This window comes from Vespula pensylvanica, chromosome 7 (assembly GCF_014466175.1).
Source record: "Vespula pensylvanica isolate Volc-1 chromosome 7, ASM1446617v1, whole genome shotgun sequence".
In the NCBI taxonomy this organism is placed as follows: Eukaryota; Metazoa; Arthropoda; class Insecta; order Hymenoptera; family Vespidae; genus Vespula; species Vespula pensylvanica.
In genome coordinates, this window is record NC_057691.1 from 8066011 (window position 1) to 8084836 (window position 18826).

Here is an 18826-nt window from a genome sequence, read left to right on the forward strand (position 1 = left end):
GAAGGTGAAGAGAGAAGGGGGGAAAGGGAGAGGGAGAGAGAGAGAGAGAGAAAGAAAGGAATAAGAGACTTACGAAAAGTCGGTGGCACCTTCTCTCATCCGTCCTCCCACCTCGATCCCGTGACCCTTTGCTTCCTTCCTTCTTCCACTCGACGCTCGAGCTCACTTCTTAACCCTTTCACGACGTACCACGACCCGTTGACGAGAAGAAACGTGGGAACGATGCATCGTAATTCCGCATCTCCCTTCTTCCTTCTATCTCTTCCTCTTTTCCCCTTTCGCTCTCTCTCTCTCTCTCTCTTTCCCTCGAAACGTTAGAAAAAGCGGCAAGCTCGAGCTTTGCCGGACGACGTTTCGTTCGAAACTTTCTTCGAGCTCGCGCGACTCGCGTCGAGAACGAATTTTGACGGAGCGACAAATTCAATCCTTATCACCGTCCGTACGCTGCCAGCAGCGAGGGAAACTGAAAAACGATGGATCGGGAGCCTCGTGGACGCCCCTTGTCACATACGCCGAAAGGACGAGCATGTTTCTCCTTAAGAACGTTCGCAGCGCTACCTATCGAAAGCGGGAATCATTACATCATCGTACAAACTCACGACGCGGGCTTTTCGGATCGCCATTTCGGGTATCGCTCGATCGTCGTACCCGATCGTGCAAGCGACGATTTCTCTGTTTCTCAATGAAATCAAACTGTTCGTGGTACTTTTTAAACGTTTAATCTTCCCTTTAATCATTAAATCTTACAATCAATGCTCATTCATCCGATCGCAATCCACTCGCCGATCCTTTCAGATCCATACAAATTTCATAAATAATATTAAATCAACGATTAATACTTGTGAGCGTGCAACGTGTACATGTCTCTCTTTTTATTACAGAGTCTGTACAACTTTTACATCGTGAATCACGTCGAATACCCGAACAGCGAAACACTGACGTTTCGTAATATACGAAACCGTCTCGATGCGTATTCGATTAATCGTTATCCTATTGTCAGGAAAAGGATTTAATACGTCGAATATTCTATTATGAAATATGTTCAATTTATTACTACACATGTCGAACCATCATTAACCGACGACCAGTATGTTCCCTTGGAAGCTATACTGCGGAACCTGGAGATTCAAGGGAGCTGGACCTTTTCTGATTCTACCGCTGGCGTCGTAATGCGAACCATGACACGGACAATAATAACCACCGAAATCTCCGGCATTCGCAACGGGTATACAACCCAAATGCGTGCATACACCGATTAGAATCAACCATTCCGGTTTCTGCGTCCTATCGCTATCGTGTTGTGGATCACGGAGAGAGGCTACGTCGACCGCGGCTTCTTTCTTGATTTCGGCTGCCGTTCTAAGAGATGGGAAATTTCAAATTCTATACTTATTTTACGCGATATACTTGGAAAGGCGATATCATCAACGCGTATGAAGAATACATTTGAAATGTGCACGCCTATGTAAAAACGTTTCTGCGAGAACATACCTGTGTCTGACAAATACAGGCTTGCCGCGCCATTTGAACGCTACGTTCTTTCCTTCCGGCACGTCGTCTAGATTTACTTCTATCTTCGACAATGCCAATACGTCGGCACCTGCGCTTAAAGTCGCTACAAGATCGTAGACTATCGTTTTGGTCGAATAAGCTGCGGCTAAACCAGTACCTGAAAATAAAATTTTTGATAAAGCGACAACTATTCTATCTTTCTCAGTAGATAGACCGACTATACCTGCTGCCAAAACGTAAGAGAACGATTTCCTAGACGCAGCGCTTTCGCGACTTTTCGCGTACGGATCTTTAACTTCGTCTCTGCGGTAGTGCGCAAAGTCTGGAACTTGGATGTCGGAGTGAGCCATGCGAGACTGTTGTATTTGCGTGGATGCTGCGAAAGAAACATACTTTTGAAAAGTTTATAAGCGTGAGACGAGTTACGTGCTAACTGGGTAATGACATAACTTTCTCCCTTGTTATTTTTTTTTTCGTAATCCGTCGAAAGAGATCTACGTAGACGAGTTTAAATCCACGTACGAGTACGCTACAATGACGATTATATAATCGAATGAAAAAGTTCGACGTTATCAAAGGGACCGAAGAATCGCGATTTATGCAAATAGGGAATGCATCAGGACCAACCTGAGATACTTGAGTTAACTCTTACAACTCCAGAAATAATATTCCGCTGCATAGTATCACTGAGTATAGGTGTGACGGGAGCAGGAACGACAATCGGTGGTCTTTGAACCTTACCAGTCGCTGCGACCGTTCTTCCTCCATTTGAAACAACCGTCACCGTTGCCTTCAAATACGGCGAAATATTCGCAGATCTCGCGATCACATTCATTTTTACGCGAAGACTTACGCAAAAATGAACGGACAGCTAAGTCGCAATAAACGAGCAGACTACGAAGACGTTATTTCGAACAGATGGCACTGCGATCTGCGAGAGGTATGATCTAAAAGTAGACGTTACATAAAATCACATTTTTTCTCCGAACACTTTCTATACAAAGATATCCTAAATGAATTTCTTCGTTAAAAAAACGAGTAAACGATTTCGTCGATTCCATATTAACTGATATTATTATTACTGAAAAGGAAAAAAGAACGCGCGAACGATACGATATTTCCGATTTACGAACACGACGAACTTTCTCGTATACGAAATATTTCAATAGTACTCGTCGAAATGCAACAGAGGGATCGTTGTTGTTCAGCGTTCGTTGTTCGTTCAATAAAAATAGTACCTTGATAATATGTCTGCAGAATTTTTCGAAATAATTTATTTGAAGCAATTCCTCTCTCTCTCTCTCTCTCTCTCTCTCTCTCTTTCTCTCTCGCTTTCTCGTCATCGTTCGTCTACCATTTCGATGTACGAAATGCGTTCGTTTAGAGAAATAATTTAACTATATAATTTCGTAATAATTCGATACTGCTTTTACGCATACCATGGATAATTATAAATGATAATAGTTGGTAGTATAGGACAATTCGAGCATTACCAATCAGAGGCGTCGGAAAAACGCCGAACATGGCGGTCGCGACGAATTCGTTTGATAGCTGGTTAAGCAAAAAATTACAAGCACTAAATACGGACGAGGGTGTTTTCGGATCGTACATCAAAGGAATATTGGAGGGCGATGAAACGGAGGATGAAAAGATCGAGGCGCTTGAAAGCATACTCGCGGGCATAACGGTGAGGACGGCACGGATTGTAAGGTTAGAATGTGCTTGCTGTACGTAGACGAGATTCGTTAGCCGGTCAAAAATAGCAGAAGCTGTGTTTATAAGGCGCTCTGGCATGTACATTCTTATGGAAATAATACGAAAGTATCTGCTTTACGTAACATATGATTTTATTAGCATGGCCATATAACTCTTTATTTTGTTTATTTCTTAACGTATCAGAAGTAACTTGCATATTTTTGTTAAATATTTCATGTGCGAGTATGTATGCGTTTGCGGTAACTATACGCATAGAACGAAACAATAGGACCGATATCGATTCGTTTTAGCCTAAAGGAATTATTTAAGCTCTAACGTTTAAGGATAATAAGAGGATGGAAATCTTTATATCCGTTCTTTATAGGAGGACAATATAAGCAAGCACGTAGCCGAAATCCTAAGCGCTTGGGCGGAATGGTTACCATCCGAGGAAGTTGCCAGTCCTAACGTCCCTACCGAGGACGTCGATGTCAGATTGGCACGTATGTTGGAGTCGCAGAGCCTTCCGACAACCACTCAAAGAAGTTACACGGAGGAAGAAAGGCGAATACGCGAAGCTATATTGGCCCAGTACAGTCAAATGTCCGATGAAGGCGATAGCGAGGGAGACGGGGAAGAGGACGGCGCAGGGGGTGGAGATTGCGGAATCGAAAAGAATTTGAACGCTGCTACCATAGCGCAACAAGAAAGAGAAAGGAGAGAGAAAGCAAAGTTAGAAAGTCAAAAAAAGAAAGAGAAAGATAAGGAAGACAGGTAAGCTTTTTGATTTTAATATTCCTTTACGTACTCGCAAGAGAAGAATATAATTGGTACTTGTTTACATTATAGAGAGAAACAGAAGCAATTAAAAGAGGAGAAAAAAGAGAAGCGCAAGACACAGAAAGGAGAGAGAAGGAGGTAGCACGATCGTGAAGAAATCGTACAGTCGCTTCCTCATTTTAAAACAAGTGGATCCCATTATGGGCTGATTTACTTATCCATGTTTCCTCTTTCGCATGCAAAAGTTCATTAATCCCTCTTTTATTATCGGAAAGAAACACACGCACGATTTTTCAAGCGAATTATGCGATGCTTCTTCGTCGAGATAATACGTACTTCGTATCTCTTGTGGCATAATAGCGAATCTTCTCGTGCCTTCGATCTGTCTGATATACACCATCTTTCGGTATAACATCTCTCCATAGAGACTCTCCTATCCATTTATCCTTTTTCTACTTTCTTTACGATATCCACGTTCGTTCGTATTTCGCGATCTGCATTCAGAGCTTGTATACGAGTAATATTCACAGCTCCGTTAAATTTTATAGTTAAAAATTGTTCAAATTATCGATGTATATACGTATTGTACTTACCAGTATGCATGGCATACTGTCTTTTTTTTTTTTTTTTTTTTTGATTAAATGAATCACATATTTAATACTGATATGTTAAATAAACTGCTCTAATCGCTATAGAGAAATTTTCTCTGTAATTGTATCTCATTGAAAATCCTTGCCGTTAATTGGGATCAAACAACAATTTCTCCGTCGTTCGCTATAATTTTCTTTATTAGTATATATTTACACACAAGATACCGAGTCGAAACCGAGTCATCTTGGTATTGCATTAATAATGAAAGACAAACGCAGTAAGATAAGAACAAACGAACAAATGATACAAAAGATGATGATGCTTCAGTATCGTATCATTACATATACTTTTCTTTATACTAATGTCATTATCATAATCGTTTATCGTTAGCAATTCTCTCTTGTTTGCTATAATTAAAGTTGCAGGCATAAATTGACGACGATTCGCACTTACACGACGGTCTTACGCGTAACACAAGGGACCGTCCCGTCGTTTTAACGCGAAAATTACAAATCATCGTGCATCGTCTCTCGCAGCTCTATCTCTCTGTCTCTGTCTCTCTCTCTCTCTCTCTCTCTCCTTTCTTTTCTTCCTTTTTCGTTTTTCCTCTTCTCGATTCGTCGACGTTCTTACTGACACGAACAAGAAAGAAAGAGAAAGAGAGAGAGAGAGAGAGAGAAAAAGAAAACGAAAGGTTGAAGATTGATCAATGACTGATCGGCAAATACGAAGGATGAGGGACAACCCGATAAAAAGGAGTTGACGGCTATAAGAAGAAAGAGAGAGAGAGAGAGAGAGAGAGAGAGAGAGAAAGACAAACGACCTTTAATCCTTCGTTTTCTCTCTCCATCGTCTCGTCTTCGATCAAGGATCGGACAAACGTTTCGTTTGTTCTTCAAAGACGGAACAACTCGTCGGGATCGATTATTCTACGCGACGCTCGTTCTAAAAAGATTCCGATGAAATAAGCCTCGTTAAATACGCGCAAATTCAAAATGGCGTACAACTACCTCCTATGATTGTCCTTCTACTCTCGACGATGCGCTACTACAAAGTGAAATGATTGACGTTCGAATACGGGTCGCGCATTTATTTATGTTTTTTTTTTTTTTTTTGACGATATCATGTTATCGAAACTCGAGAGAGAGCATCGAGGGATGAAAAGGGAGAGTGAAGTTGATGGTTGGTTGGTAGGAAGTGGTCGTGTCTCTTCGTTCGTCCGACGATGATAGTTCGTTTTCTCTCTTTTTACCTATTCTCCTTAGAACGCGTCACGCATACAAGTTTTACTAACTAACTTTAAAATTGATAGATCTATCCACGTTGTTAACTCGATAATTAGTTTTACAAACTGCTTTTTTTTTTTTTTCTTTTTTTTTGTTTTCTTCTAAGAAGATATACGCTAGAGCCTTTTACACGCACGCACGCTCGCACGCCGGAGGGGGTTTTTTTCATTCTTTTTCATAGAGACAATTTTTCCTCTCTTTCTTCCGTTACACGTTCGTTAAAACATTTATATCTCTAAGGTCATATTCGTCCCCTTTCAACTCGGATCACGTTCGTTCGTAATATCCAGGACTAGAGAGCAAACGCCCCTTTTTCGTCCGCGATCTTGTTTTTCTTTTTTCTCTTTGTGCGGATCGATAAAAGTATTTTACTCTCCGTTTCTCACTCTCTCTCTCTCTCTCTCTCCCTCTCTCTCTCTCTCTCTCCCTCTCTCTCTCTCTCCATCTCCCATCGCACATGTTTCTTCCGTGTATGAAATCGGGATCGATACAATTATCGAATTTATTTTCGTTCCTTTCTCTTCGAACCTATGCACGGATACACGTATGACTGTGCGCGAATGCGTTTCTTCGACGCAGATTATACAACAGTGTCTCCTATACACATACAATTTGATCCCGCTGTATATAATAATGAACACAACTAAAAACTTAGGGCTGTACAATTATCCTTTTTTTTTTCTTCCTCTTCTCCTTTTTTTTTTTTGTTTTTGTTTAGAGTACCCCGAGTTTTTATGGGGTTATATTACTTAATGCTCTATTATTTCTATGTTAATTACTATATTTAACTCGTTTTTTGCTTGCGTGATTTCTCTTAATACATACTTGTATATAATATGTATATGCAAAGTAATACGCGCACAAGTGTGTATAATATATAGGTATGGATATATTATATATACACGTACGCGTAAATATGATTCATTCTTTCACTCTTTCTCTCTCCCTCTCTCTTTCGGTCTTCTGTATTCTCTCTCTCTCTCTCTCTCTCTCTCTCTTTTTCTTTCGTACATGCAAACACACATCGTACATACTTTTTTCAAACACCCGCGCATACACACATATTACTAAAACGTTATTTTATACACAGTTTGATATCTCCTTCACTGCATATGCTCGGTTTCCTTTTCATCTGTTTTTTTTTTTTTTTTCATTTCTTTCTTATATAGTCACTACGAACATTAAAGTTGCAACTCCTCTCTTCGTTCGAGTTCATCGAACGCATCTCGCGAAAAGATATTCATTATTTCTTCATTTTTCTTCTCCCCCCTTTCCCTTTCCTCGTTTAGATTTTTCGCGAACGGCAAATTGAAGAACGCTGCGATAAAATTGATTAAGGAACAAACGAAACAATAATTAGGCGTGATAATAGACAAGAACGATAAACAATGCCGGCAATTTTGTTGAATTACGAATACGTATATATGTATTTCCGGTGTATCATCGACATTCGCAACAATTTTCTTTCTTTTTCTTTTTCTTTTTTATTTTTCAAAAGAAGACTATTCGTATTCTTTTCTATTTTTGCGACGAACGCGGATCTTTTCAAACGACATATAATATACGGCGATACGTGTTTTCGAAGAAAAGAAATAATTTTCAGAGTAGCGCTGATTCAAAATTTCGTTAAGTAAAGAAGAAGAATCGACTTTAATCGTGATAAAAATTAACGACACGGGATAACACGCACTGTATAAGCTAAACTTGAATCTTTTCTAATTGGAGATCCGAGGAAACACGACGTAAGAGTCTAGAAGATCTGCGAACGTTTTGTCGTTTTATATGTATGTATAAATACGCGATGAGGTCGACACTAATTTGCAAGAACACGATTGATTTACGTCGTGATAATTGTGATGAAATTGTATACAATCAGTCAGTCTTGTTGCAAGTACTTTGTTGTTTTACGAGTTTATTGTTACGATCACTTACTCATCTACTTTTTTTGTCTTTTCTTTCAATGGACACTCGAACAAGAAAGATGGTGGTCCACGAGAATTTAATTAAACTAACGATCAGTCGAGAAAAGATATTACGCGAATCGATAATTCGTTAACATCTAATACACCTTCTTCGAAGCCAATAGGGTGGTTTAGGAAGGTAAAAGGGAGAAACTAAAGATGGTAAAATCAATGTCGTATGATCGTTCTGGCGCTGACATTTGACGAAGCTTATTTTCTATTATAAGCCTCTTAATTGGACCGAAGAGCACAATTATTGGTCCGACTATATAATCGTATGAAATCGTATGAAAGCGTGACGTGTGAACGATCGAACGAGATGGGCGAAATTTTCGAGAGAAGTTCGAATGGTAAGGAAAACAAAAAAAGTAAAAGAAAGAAAAGAAAAGAAAAGAAAAGAAAAAAGAAAGACACGGAAGAAAAATGAATGAAATCCTCGATCGTTCGAGTCTCGATTGAAGGGGGGCCAAATTCTTTTGCGAATTCTACGATGAATATTAAGCTCGGATATACAATCATTCGTGATTCTACGAACTTCGTTAAAATCGACGCATCTAGACGACGTGAAAATTAGACAAGTATTACAATCTCTCGTTAAATCCATTCCGCGTTCATAAAGACGAGTGTTCCCTGGATATCTCATTGATTTTTGCGCCAACATCCAAAAAACGCTGGACGTCGATGAATAATCTCGGTGAATTAAAGTACAATCTATAAAGTGTGATATCGCTTTTTACATAAGATATCGCGTTGTTAACGTGTGACTGATAATATCGTAATCGTACGAACAATGATGATAATAATATAATAATATAATAATAACATTAATATTAATTGTAGTAAAAGTAAGGATAATAGTGATGATGATAGTAATAATAATAATAATAACAATAATAATAAAAAAGAAGCATTATCGATATATAAAGACAAATTCAAATGATATGGAAATTTCTGTGAAATTGGCATTTTACGTATTCGATTACGCAAGCAAATCGCGTGCTACTCAGGAATATATATCGCAGACTTAATTAAAAGCTGTACAATCCTACAAGATAATATTAAACTCTTCGTCAATGTTAATCACCTCTTCCCGTCTCTCTCTCTCTCTCTCTCTCTCTCTCTCTCTCCCTCCCTCTCTCACTCTCTCTCTCTCTCGCTCTCGCATACATTAATCGCGTAATTATAATCTTGTAGCAATAGCTTGTTTTTGCGATACTCATTATAAAGAAAATATTAGTGATTAATAGTAATGAAATTATTAACGATCGTTATTACTTCTTAATACCAGAGATCTAAGTAAGACAGTGGTAGTTTAATATCACAATAAGACTACACAGGCCTCGCGAAACTGGGGCACGCTTCGTTTATTTTTTTTTTCTTTTTTATTTTTCATTTTAAGGTTGCTCCTTTCAAATTCTCATTATTATTGATCGCGATTTTCGTAGCCGCAAATGGTTACGAAAATTCGCTCAGATCTTCTCGCCGTGACGAGAAAAATAATCGGACGATAAAAAAGGAACGATCTTTTGAAACGTCGAACGTCTTCTTTATCCTCCTTATATTTTCTCATCGCCATAAACAGTTACCTACTACAAGTAATGAAAAATCCATTCGACACACTACACGGACGATATCTTTAAATTATAGTAGAATATTTTTAAGCTCGCTCTTGCGATCGCTTAAAAGGAAAAAATTATTATCTCGTTAGACCATCGATTAGCGCGACTTTATGCTTTTGAATGATATCGCGCGATCATCGATGAAAAAACCATTCGTGGTTACTCTCCTTAGAGAACAATATGTCGATCATTCGGTATAATTTTTGAAAGTAATTTCTCACGATATTGACGATTTATTCCGCGTGAAATCTCATGATATTTTGAGGAGTCAGCAGCTTTGCCATTAAATAAATATATTCCGCACGGAGGGAACGATTGTCCCGCTAAACGAGAAAATAATCTGATACTCGAGCGACGTTACGCCATTTTAATTAATTTTTCCACGGTATTTGCAAGCGATGATCTAATATAACGACATATCCCATGTACTTCGCTACGATCAGCCAAACGAGGACGACGTTTGGATGTGCGATCTCGACCTCGTAGCTCGATATTAAGGGGGAGGGGCTGAGAATTTGATCGATAATATATCTTCTAAGCCCTTTTGGCATCGAGAACGTCAAGCGCGTTTACACGGGCCAGCCATTTCTAAGCGCACACACCCATGTGCTCGCTCTCACCACGTGCTCCTACGTTTCAACGACGACGTTTGATTTATCGAAACGATCAATTTTCCGATATTGCTCTTAGAAAATTGGAAAGCGTACTGTGTCTAAACTCGAAACAAAAAAAAAAAAAAAGAAACTTCGCTCGTTATATCGATCGATAATGACTTTCTCGATACGCTATGCGATGACGACGACGCGCTTTGATGATCGGTTCGAGTCGCTGATGATAATCCCCGCTCTTTTCGAAATAACTCTATCGAATTTATCTGTTTCCTTCGATTTCTTTAACTTGCGCACGAGACTACTATCCTATTGAGTAACATTCTACTCGATTACGTATCAAGCTTCTTCCTCCTATTCCATGTACGCTATCCATGTTGCTATTCCATGTTGCTTTTCTTAGATCCAAAAACTTAGCCGAGAAAAGCTAACAAAAGTTGCCAGCTAACGATCGCTCAATCGTTCGATCTAAGAAAGAGAGGAAGGACGCAGAGAACGAACTCAAACGGAGGACGTTTAAAAGTGGCTAGCGTAAACCCGACTTCACAATATCGGTGGAAGGAAGGTTCCGGAGTCGTCGAGATTCGGGTCCAAGCTAGAAACTATGTCACCGGTCGAGGCGTGCCTGGACGTCGTTGTTTGAGCGCTACTGGCCAAGGCATGACTACTCGCGCTACCATTTAACTTGCTCTTTACGACAAGGCTGCTGCTACTCTTGGAATTGTCCGTTGTCGCTGCACCGCCGCTTTTTGAATTCTCCGACGTGCCGACCCTCTTCATGTGTTTATCGTGCTTGAGGTAGAGAGCAAGGAGACTGTACGGAGCGTATTCCATGTTGGAAGGTAGCTGCAACGCTTCGCTAACCGTCAGGCGCGTTACAGTTTGCGCGTGAGATGATTGAGACGTTTCGACGACCGTAGCTGCCGTAGCGTTGCTGTTGTTACCGTTGTTACCGTTGTTCGCGTTCACCGTCGACGACGTCATCGTCGACGACGACGACGAGGAGCTCGCATGAGAGAAGGAAGAGCTCAGCAGCCACTCGTGGCGCACTGCCTCGTCGGGGGTCATGCGCTTCTTCGGATCCCACCTAAGAAATACAAAGCAAACTTTTTCTCTCTGTCTTTTTTTCTTTTTACTTTCTTTTCTTGCTTTCTTGTTTGTTTGTTTGTTTGTTTTTTGTTTTGTTTTCTTTCACGCTTGCCTATGCCAAGCTATCGTAGAGTAAGCCACCAACGGACGTACCATCAAAGTACCGTAAAGTACCCTTTGTATTTTCTATGGTATCATTCTAAGTTAAACCATTTTTCCAAGAGATTATCGCTATAGAACGAGTTCACAAACATATAGTTAGACAAATCCAATTTGGTGCTACGAACTTTGCGTACGACTTACTCGAGGCATCTGCTAACGAAGTCGACGAAATGTGTGTCGGTACATCGGAGAACCATCGCTAGGTTTTTGCTGCCAGCCCATCTCTTTTTGCCCTTGCTGTTTGTCACGCATCGTGGAGTACCCTTCTGATCTGTAATATCACGTTTTGTTTCGTCAAGTATCGCGTCACGCATATCCGTTCTTTTGTTCTTTTCTTGCCTTTTCTTTCTTCTTCTTTTTCCGACGCGAAACTACTTTCGATCGGAGTCATCGGTACGATACTCACCGAAAAAGAGTCTGCGACGCGAAGCGTGACTGGTGATGTGTTCCGGAGGCAGTCCGAGTACCTCCATGATGCACGCGAGTTGTTCGATCTCGTCCTCACCCGGAAACAAAGGATATCCCGTATAAAGTTCGGCCAAAATACAACCCAAGCTCCACATATCGATCGGTGTACCGTACGGAAGACCGAGAATCACCTCCGGACTTCTATAAAACCTCGATTGAATATAGGTATATACACGCTGATGGCTGTAGCAGGAGGAGCCAAAGTCTATGACTTTGATCGAGCTGCTACCTCGTTGTTTCAAAAGTACGTTCTCCTGTAAAACGATAAAGTCCGTCCGATCAGTTAACAACTTTGATCTAACAAGAATGTGGGAGAAGTATTACGTATGCATGTGTTCAAAGGAGAAATTAATTACCGGTTTCAAATCACAGTGTATGATATTTTCTCGATAGAGCAATCTCAAACAGCTAATCAGAGAGTTAGCGAATCGTCGTACCAGACTTAGACTGAATCCTTGGTAATTGTTCTTTTTGATTAGCTCGTACAGATTCAAACTGTAAATGAGAAAATTCATTAAGTTTCGCTCGCTCGAGCCGAGACACGTTGGTAATTATTCATATTCGATTTACCTCATTAATTCGAAACTGATGCATAAATGATTCCTGAAATAAAAATACTCTAGCATGTGTATCACATTGTGCGACGCGTTGGCATCCAGATCTTTCTTCTTCAGGTGCTCCAAGATTCTAACCTCGATCAGTGCTTGATGATGGAATCTCTTTTTGTTTCTACGAAAACGTACGTTTGTTGATGGTACGAAATAAACGAGAAAGAGTATACATGTTTTTAATAAGAGCAGGAACATTCCAAATACCTGATGATCTTGATCGCGATGTGCTGACCTGTCTTATGATCGAATGCTCGAATCACCTGACCGAAACTTCCTTTTCCGATAACTTCTAGTATCTCGTATCTGCATAAAAAATGTGCATTTTCGACGTAGAAAAGATTTTTACGTAGGAAAGTTGCTCGTGAAGGAGCGAGAGAAAATTCTACTTACCTGTAGGAAATGTGATCGTGCAGGACTTTATTGTAGCTACCGTTTTCGTCGTCGTAACCGCCGTTTTGCGATGCACCCTCCTCTCCGTGAATTTTATTCGCCGACAAACCCAAGTACCAGATCTCGGAATACTTTTCAATCTCTGCACGCTCGAAATCGGGAAGTCGATATCCATAATATTTCACAGCCTCCTGAGGTGTCATAGGCAATTTGCCGGCTGATTCGTTGGAATAAAAAAAAAAGAGGGGGAAAAAAAGAAAAAGAAATGTTAAGTAGCTTTCACTTCAATGAAATCACTTAGAAAAAGTGAGTGAAAAGGAGCAAGAGTAAATTGTTCGTTTATTGAATCGCTGAAGAAAAGAGAGAAAAAAAATAAAGGAAGAAAAAACGTATCTACGTACGATAAACTTCATGAGACGTGGCACTGTGTGATTCGTGCATCGACATATTGTGAATGTTGTTGCTGGTAGAATTGTTTGCATTCTTGGCGTTCGATTTATCCACCCGCGTGGGCTTCGTATTGAAGAACGACGGTAATTTCTGAAACAGAGGAACATAAACGTGCCGTCGTTAATTAAATGCACCGCTATGTTTGCCCGAGCGAAAATAAAACGGGAGGCTGTTCTTGAACGTATAAGAAAGCTGCCGTTACTTTCTCTGCAAATAACGAGATTAAAATGCGTAAAAGCTGATCGTTCGGCGAACGAACCGCATCGACTGCTAATTCCGAGGCATACTTTTGTCAAAGATCTTTTTTTTTCTTCGTCAATGGAATGACCTAAGGAAGGAAGGAAGGAAGGAAGCGAACGGCTAAAAATAAAATTTATCCGAGGGCGCATAAGCAGCATCTTGCGCGAAGGGATTCGCAAAAAGAAAAGAAAAAAGTAAAAAAAAAAAAAAAAAAGAAAGAAAGAAAGAAAAAAGAACTCGAAGAAGAAAAAAGAACGTTGTTAATGTTATCTCGACCTAAAACCTTTCGGCTTCGAGCTCGCAGTGTAACTTTCAGATTTATTTACCCTCAAGAGCAATGGAAGCAACGTTTTCGCTGCAGTATTTTACAATCACCGAGTTTCTCGAGGGAAAGTGGGGAAGGAAGAAAGAAAGAGAGATATTGTGAAAGAGAGAAAGAGGGTTGAAAGAGCTCGCGTGTATGTGTTGGTCACGATAAATTCCGGCTGAAGCGTCAACGTTAATCTCCGAAAGAAGTTTCGGCCCTTAACGTTCCATCTGCTCGAAGGATCGTAAATCCTCCTATCCGGCTGATATCGTGATAACTGATGTTCCTAAGATTGCTTCGTGATATCTTATAACGTAACTGAGTTCTCGTACGACTGGAACATAGTTTTAGTTCTCTCTTATCCCAACGGTCTTTAATTAGATAACATTTTTAAACGATCATAAAAATCAACGATCGCAACATTTCGATATTGAAGGATCAAAGATGCATCGCGAATACTCGAGGCGGAAGCGAAACGTCAGAGTATATTTAAACAGAAGCCTCTGTCTGGGCAACCGAGTAAACGTAAATCACGCGAAAGGAAATAAATGATAAGAAGAAAAAGTCGCTCGGAAGATTCGTCAGAGTTTCTCGAAAGTGGAGTTGCATTTGAGAAAGTGGGACGGATCGAAGGCGGACATCTGCCCGGCTTGGATGACCGACCCTTTATTCTTCTTCTCTTCTCTTCTTCTTCTTCTTCTTCTTCTTCCTCCTCCTCTTTCTTCTTCGTCATCGTCTATCTCTTTCTCTCCCTCTTTTCTCGAGAGAGTTTAATGACACGAAGACGGACGCGGGTTCTCTCGGTTATCTTCTTTGCTTTTTAAAGCGATAAAAATGTTCCTCTCGCGGACCACCTCCACCTTTTTTCTTATCCTTTTCTTTTTTTTGTCTTTTTCTTTTTCTTTTTTTTGTTCTCCTTCTTCCTCGTAGAGAAGAAAAGCAGCAAGCAGAAGGGCAGTCACCGACAGGCCGGCATCGCTTCGGAGGAACGTTATTCGAATGATGATTAACCGCGTAGCGCTCCTTGTTCTTTGGAATTACGTACGGTAGAGATAAAAGAGAGGGGAGAAGAAGGAATATTCGTGAGCGAGGACCTTTTCGAATTCGTCGAACGATATTAATATCGCATTTTACATCTTACAGAGATGATTTTCTAAAGAACGATATATATAGTTAAAGGTTACGGAGTCACAGTTATTTTTTAATTTTTTTTTCTAATTCTCTAATTCTCTCTCGCTTTTCCTTTTCACTTTTCTTCCTTCGAATAGCGTAATAAACTTCTATATTTTATGCGAATGAATATAATAATTATGCAAATGTTAAACGTGGCGCCTTTGGAATATGTAACACCTGAGACATCGTCGATAATTATGTTCGGGAAGGTCATTAATCAGTAGAATATTTTTTTTAAGCCTCCCGGTGAAAGCCAAAGCACTATACGTATATATGAGTGTAATTTAAAACTAATATCTATAATTATATTGCCCATTACTAGAGATTAAAAAAAGAAAGGTATACTGCTAGTAGATGACGCTCGCTATCATAATTACCGAGCAAAGTATGGAGTGCTGCCTATCTACGGGTACGATATTTGCGTGGTTCATTCAAAGTGGTACACTAAGTATTAAGTAGGCTTCTTTCAATTTAAAAGCTTCGAATCTTCTTTACGATGGTCATAAAATACCAAACCAGATTATAAATTTCCCGTACGAGAAAGTTTACGTACGGTCGAAAATATCTTTTATTGTAAAAGCAAAGTACGACAGAGAAAGAGAGAGAGAGAGAGAGAGAGAGAGAGAGAGAGAGAGAGAGAGAGAGAGACAGACAGAGATAGAGGGAGAAAACGAGATTTACGCTGTTCGAGACATCGTTTATGGAGTAATTCGAAATTCAATTTTTATGTGTAGAGCTTTTTCAACGTCGAACGATGACTCATTATCGTTCCTGTTAACGAGCGGTCCAAAGAACGTATTTAGATCTTTATCGAAAAGTTTGAAGATCCTATCGAAGTGGACGACGGTGGAGTCGCTTTCTTTTCTTCTTCGTCGCAAATGCAGTAGTCACCGACGAAGAAACCGTCAACCGAGGTTGGCGCCGATTGATTGGGGTTAACGACAATTAAGGCCAGACGAATGTTGGCATAAATTTCTATCAAGGGGTCAGTATATAGTAAACGAGTGTTCTCACGAGTCACGATCGAACGCGTCCTTCTTTTCGCGAGTGGAGGGATTAAATAAAAAAAAAAAAGAAAAAAAAAATCAATTTTGTTTGTATGAAGCGTCGAGAAGTGTAATACTCTCTTATTAACGCTACTTACTTCGAGTAATAATTCGTAACTGGACAAAAATGTGCGCTGTTAAAAAAGAAAAAAAAAAGGAAGACAAAATTAAAATCATTTATCAAACTATATTTTCGAGTACCAAAAAGGAGAGTGTAAATATATATATATATATATATATATATATATATACACGCGAGAGCGAAAATAAAAAATCGACAACAAGATAAAAATAAAAATAAAAGAAAAACCCGATAAAAATGGAGATTTAGAATAGCGCTTTCAGAAACGCAAGGACTCTCTTCGGTGGGTAGGTAATGAAAAATTATGATCGACCACCCATCGCATATCTCGTGAATCGTGTTTACGCATAAACATTTGCACCCGAAGGACCGGGCGATAATAAAGTAAAAAATGAAATGAAAGGAAAGGAAAAAGAGGAGGAATAAAGAAAAAGGAAAAAAGGAAAAGAGGGAGCAGGATAAACGTGGAAAAGAGAAATAATATCGAGAGCGAGTTACGAGTACGCGTTTAACTCTGTCCGTGCACCGGCTTCTCTTCTTTCTTCTCTTTCTCCTTTTTCTTCTTCTCGTTCGAGACCAGTCACCCACCTCTCCTCTTCCTCTCTCCTTCTCACGAAGCGTCCTGACCAAGCGACATTGTTGAACGCGCTTAACGCGCTCATAAATAACGACGAGCACGCGATAGAGCTCCTTTGCGAGCAGCACAAACGCGCGAGGACGCACACAGAGAGACGAAAGATCGAGCCAAGGCAGCTCGCGCGTAACGAATTCAAATATATATATATATATATATATATATATATATATATATATATTTATATATGTACGTGTGTGCACGGGCGTGTAAACGTGTGCGTTTGTTCGACCCTTGGAACACGAAAATCCTGAGACACGAGATCCGAAACGAGTCTCTCTCTCTCTCTCTCTCTCTCTCCTTCGTCGACGTTGATTAGGCCACGGTTGGGACCCGTTTTCGTGGCGCAGCTGTTGCCTCGAGCTAAAAATCTCTCCACGGGAATTAATTGCTCGAAGAAAACGATCGCTGAAATTCGCGATAGCTCATCGAGAGAACGCCTCTTCGATTTTTTTTTCCTTTTTCTTTTTTCTTTTCTTTCGTTCCTTTTCTTCTTGGTATCAAATTAATACATAATACATCATTTTCAAATACGATCGTTACTCCCTCAACGAGGCATTCTCACCGATTCTTTTGGAAAAGTTGTAGGTCTACACTTTCTAAAATATTCGACTCGCTCGTTTCGCTTTCGTTTGGGAAAAAAAGAAAAAGAAAAAAAAAAAACAGAAGAAAAAAGAAAAAGGAAAACGAGAGAGCTCGGGAGCAGATTCGCGAATTATTTTTTCATCGCGTGTCGAATTCTATTTAGATAATGTATTCTCGTACTCACGTACGTACTATACACGTATACTTATAGTTTTACAAAAGAATAGTTATAACAATAATATGGAAAGAATGGGAAACGATCGTAACGCTCGCGTACTTCTTTCTCCAAGGACGGACGCGTGCATTCTAGCGTGCAACGAGGTACTCCATGTTGTACGTTCCTAAACAGTGTACATACATGTCCCAAACGTATATACACGTTGTGTCGCATTACGTCAAAGTTTCTCTTTTTTACGGGATAACATCCGGACGTCGAAATAAAAAGGGTGATTTCTAAGAAATTACGGCCCCTTCTGAATTGTTCTTGAAAAGGCATATATCCTTTCTAATTTTCCTGAAAGAAGAAGATCTACAACTCGTTACAATTTTTATCTCCGCTATACTGCGTTAAATACTTTCTTAACGATAGCGTCTAGCTAGCTTAATGAATAAAAGAAACGAGAAACTCCGATTTAACGATTTTCAATCCGCTTTGAAAAGAAAGTGTACGTATCGCGATACGAGGGACTATCACTTCCGACAATTAATATCAACAATTTTTATCCGTATCATCAGGATAGACGAAGGACTTGGGAAATATTTAACCGTGCGCGTGTGTAAATCGCACCTGTGTACGCAATTTTCCAAGTTAGGAATGGAAAAAAAGAAGAAAAAAGAAAAGGAAAGAAAAGCAAATATATATATATATGAAATGGTATTAAGAAAACAGCTGCGTTATTTTTCTTTAAGGAAGACTCGGCGCCAAAGCAAGCACAAGTAGGTATATCGAAGGAAAGTGACAAGTCCGATAGATCGAAACGTCCGTTTTCTCGATAGAGCTTATCGATCCTAGAAATAATCGTATACGACACGTTACATACAATCATTCCTTGCACTCGAGTTATGTATATATGCGGTTTACCTTGTGACATCTCCGCGTTGCAGTCACGCGTGGTCCTTTCTAATGGCCTATTGCTACGTCTAATGCTAGAAAAGCGTTAGATTAATGCAACGCCCGCGCATAGACGTATGTATGCATGTATGCACCTATGTATGGATATCGATTCCAAAGTGTCAGCGAGTTACATTACGCGTACGATACTTTTGAAAAAGTGAGACGGCCACGTGGGCGTCGTCTTTGCCTCGGAAGCACGTTAGAAAACGTCACCTGACGGAGATAACAGGAACTCGTTAACCTGCGACACCCTACGCACGACTACGATTAAATTCTACGCTTGAATAGCGACAAGATCGTGCAAGATCCTTTCGTTTCCCTCTGTTAGAGACGTTTAAAAAGGTGTGAAACGTTAATAAAATCATTAATTATTCATTCAATTAGCGTAAATCTTTGCAATAATAGTATATCATTGTCGAGTTA

The 18826-nt window shown here is 39.8% G+C and overlaps 4 protein-coding genes across 6 annotated transcripts in view; 1 reads left to right on the forward strand and 3 right to left on the reverse strand.

Annotated features, from left to right (window-relative positions):
- The window catches only part of LOC122630490 (zinc finger protein chinmo), a 41553-nt gene extending 40968 nt beyond the window's left edge, over positions 1–585 (reverse strand). The window contains exon 1 of the mRNA XM_043815031.1: positions 74–585. The gene's annotated coding sequence lies outside the window, so the exon portion shown is untranslated. The remainder of the gene's footprint in view (positions 1–73) is intronic.
- Positions 586–703: 118 nt separating this feature from the next.
- On the reverse strand, positions 704–2439 carry LOC122630496 (cytochrome b-c1 complex subunit Rieske, mitochondrial). 2 transcript variants are annotated; one of them, XM_043815042.1, is made up of 4 exons: positions 2254–2439; positions 1736–1888; positions 1492–1669; positions 704–1359 (listed from the first exon to the last, which is right to left on the reverse strand). In XM_043815042.1, the coding sequence occupies exons 1-4, from the start codon at positions 2345–2347 to the stop codon at positions 1074–1076; spliced, it is 711 nt and encodes a 236-aa protein (XP_043670977.1). In that variant the 5' UTR covers positions 2348–2439; the 3' UTR covers positions 704–1073. The 2 variants fall into 2 exon arrangements, with proteins under 2 accessions (XP_043670977.1, XP_043670976.1); XM_043815041.1 differs by having other exon boundaries at positions 2140–2438.
- A 415-nt stretch (positions 2440–2854) lies between these two features.
- On the forward strand, positions 2855–5251 carry LOC122630614 (coiled-coil domain-containing protein 43). Its single transcript, XM_043815287.1, has 3 exons — positions 2855–3199; positions 3593–3981; positions 4057–5251. The coding sequence occupies exons 1-3, from the start codon at positions 3035–3037 to the stop codon at positions 4127–4129; spliced, it is 627 nt and encodes a 208-aa protein (XP_043671222.1). The 5' UTR covers positions 2855–3034; the 3' UTR covers positions 4130–5251.
- The window catches only part of LOC122630608 (dual specificity tyrosine-phosphorylation-regulated kinase mbk-2-like), a 123203-nt gene continuing 109134 nt past the window's right edge, over positions 4758–18826 (reverse strand). For both annotated transcript variants that reach the window (XM_043815278.1, XM_043815279.1), the window contains 8 exons: positions 13174–13312; positions 12773–12989; positions 12587–12685; positions 12342–12500; positions 12128–12266; positions 11710–12025; positions 11445–11574; positions 4758–11139 (listed from right to left, as the gene is read on the reverse strand). In XM_043815278.1, the coding sequence (XP_043671213.1) occupies positions 10596–11139; positions 11445–11574; positions 11710–12025; positions 12128–12266; positions 12342–12500; positions 12587–12685; positions 12773–12989; positions 13174–13312 (1743 nt within the window). In that variant the 3' untranslated portion in view covers positions 4758–10595. The remainder of the gene's footprint in view (positions 11140–11444; positions 11575–11709; positions 12026–12127; positions 12267–12341; positions 12501–12586; positions 12686–12772; positions 12990–13173; positions 13313–18826) is intronic.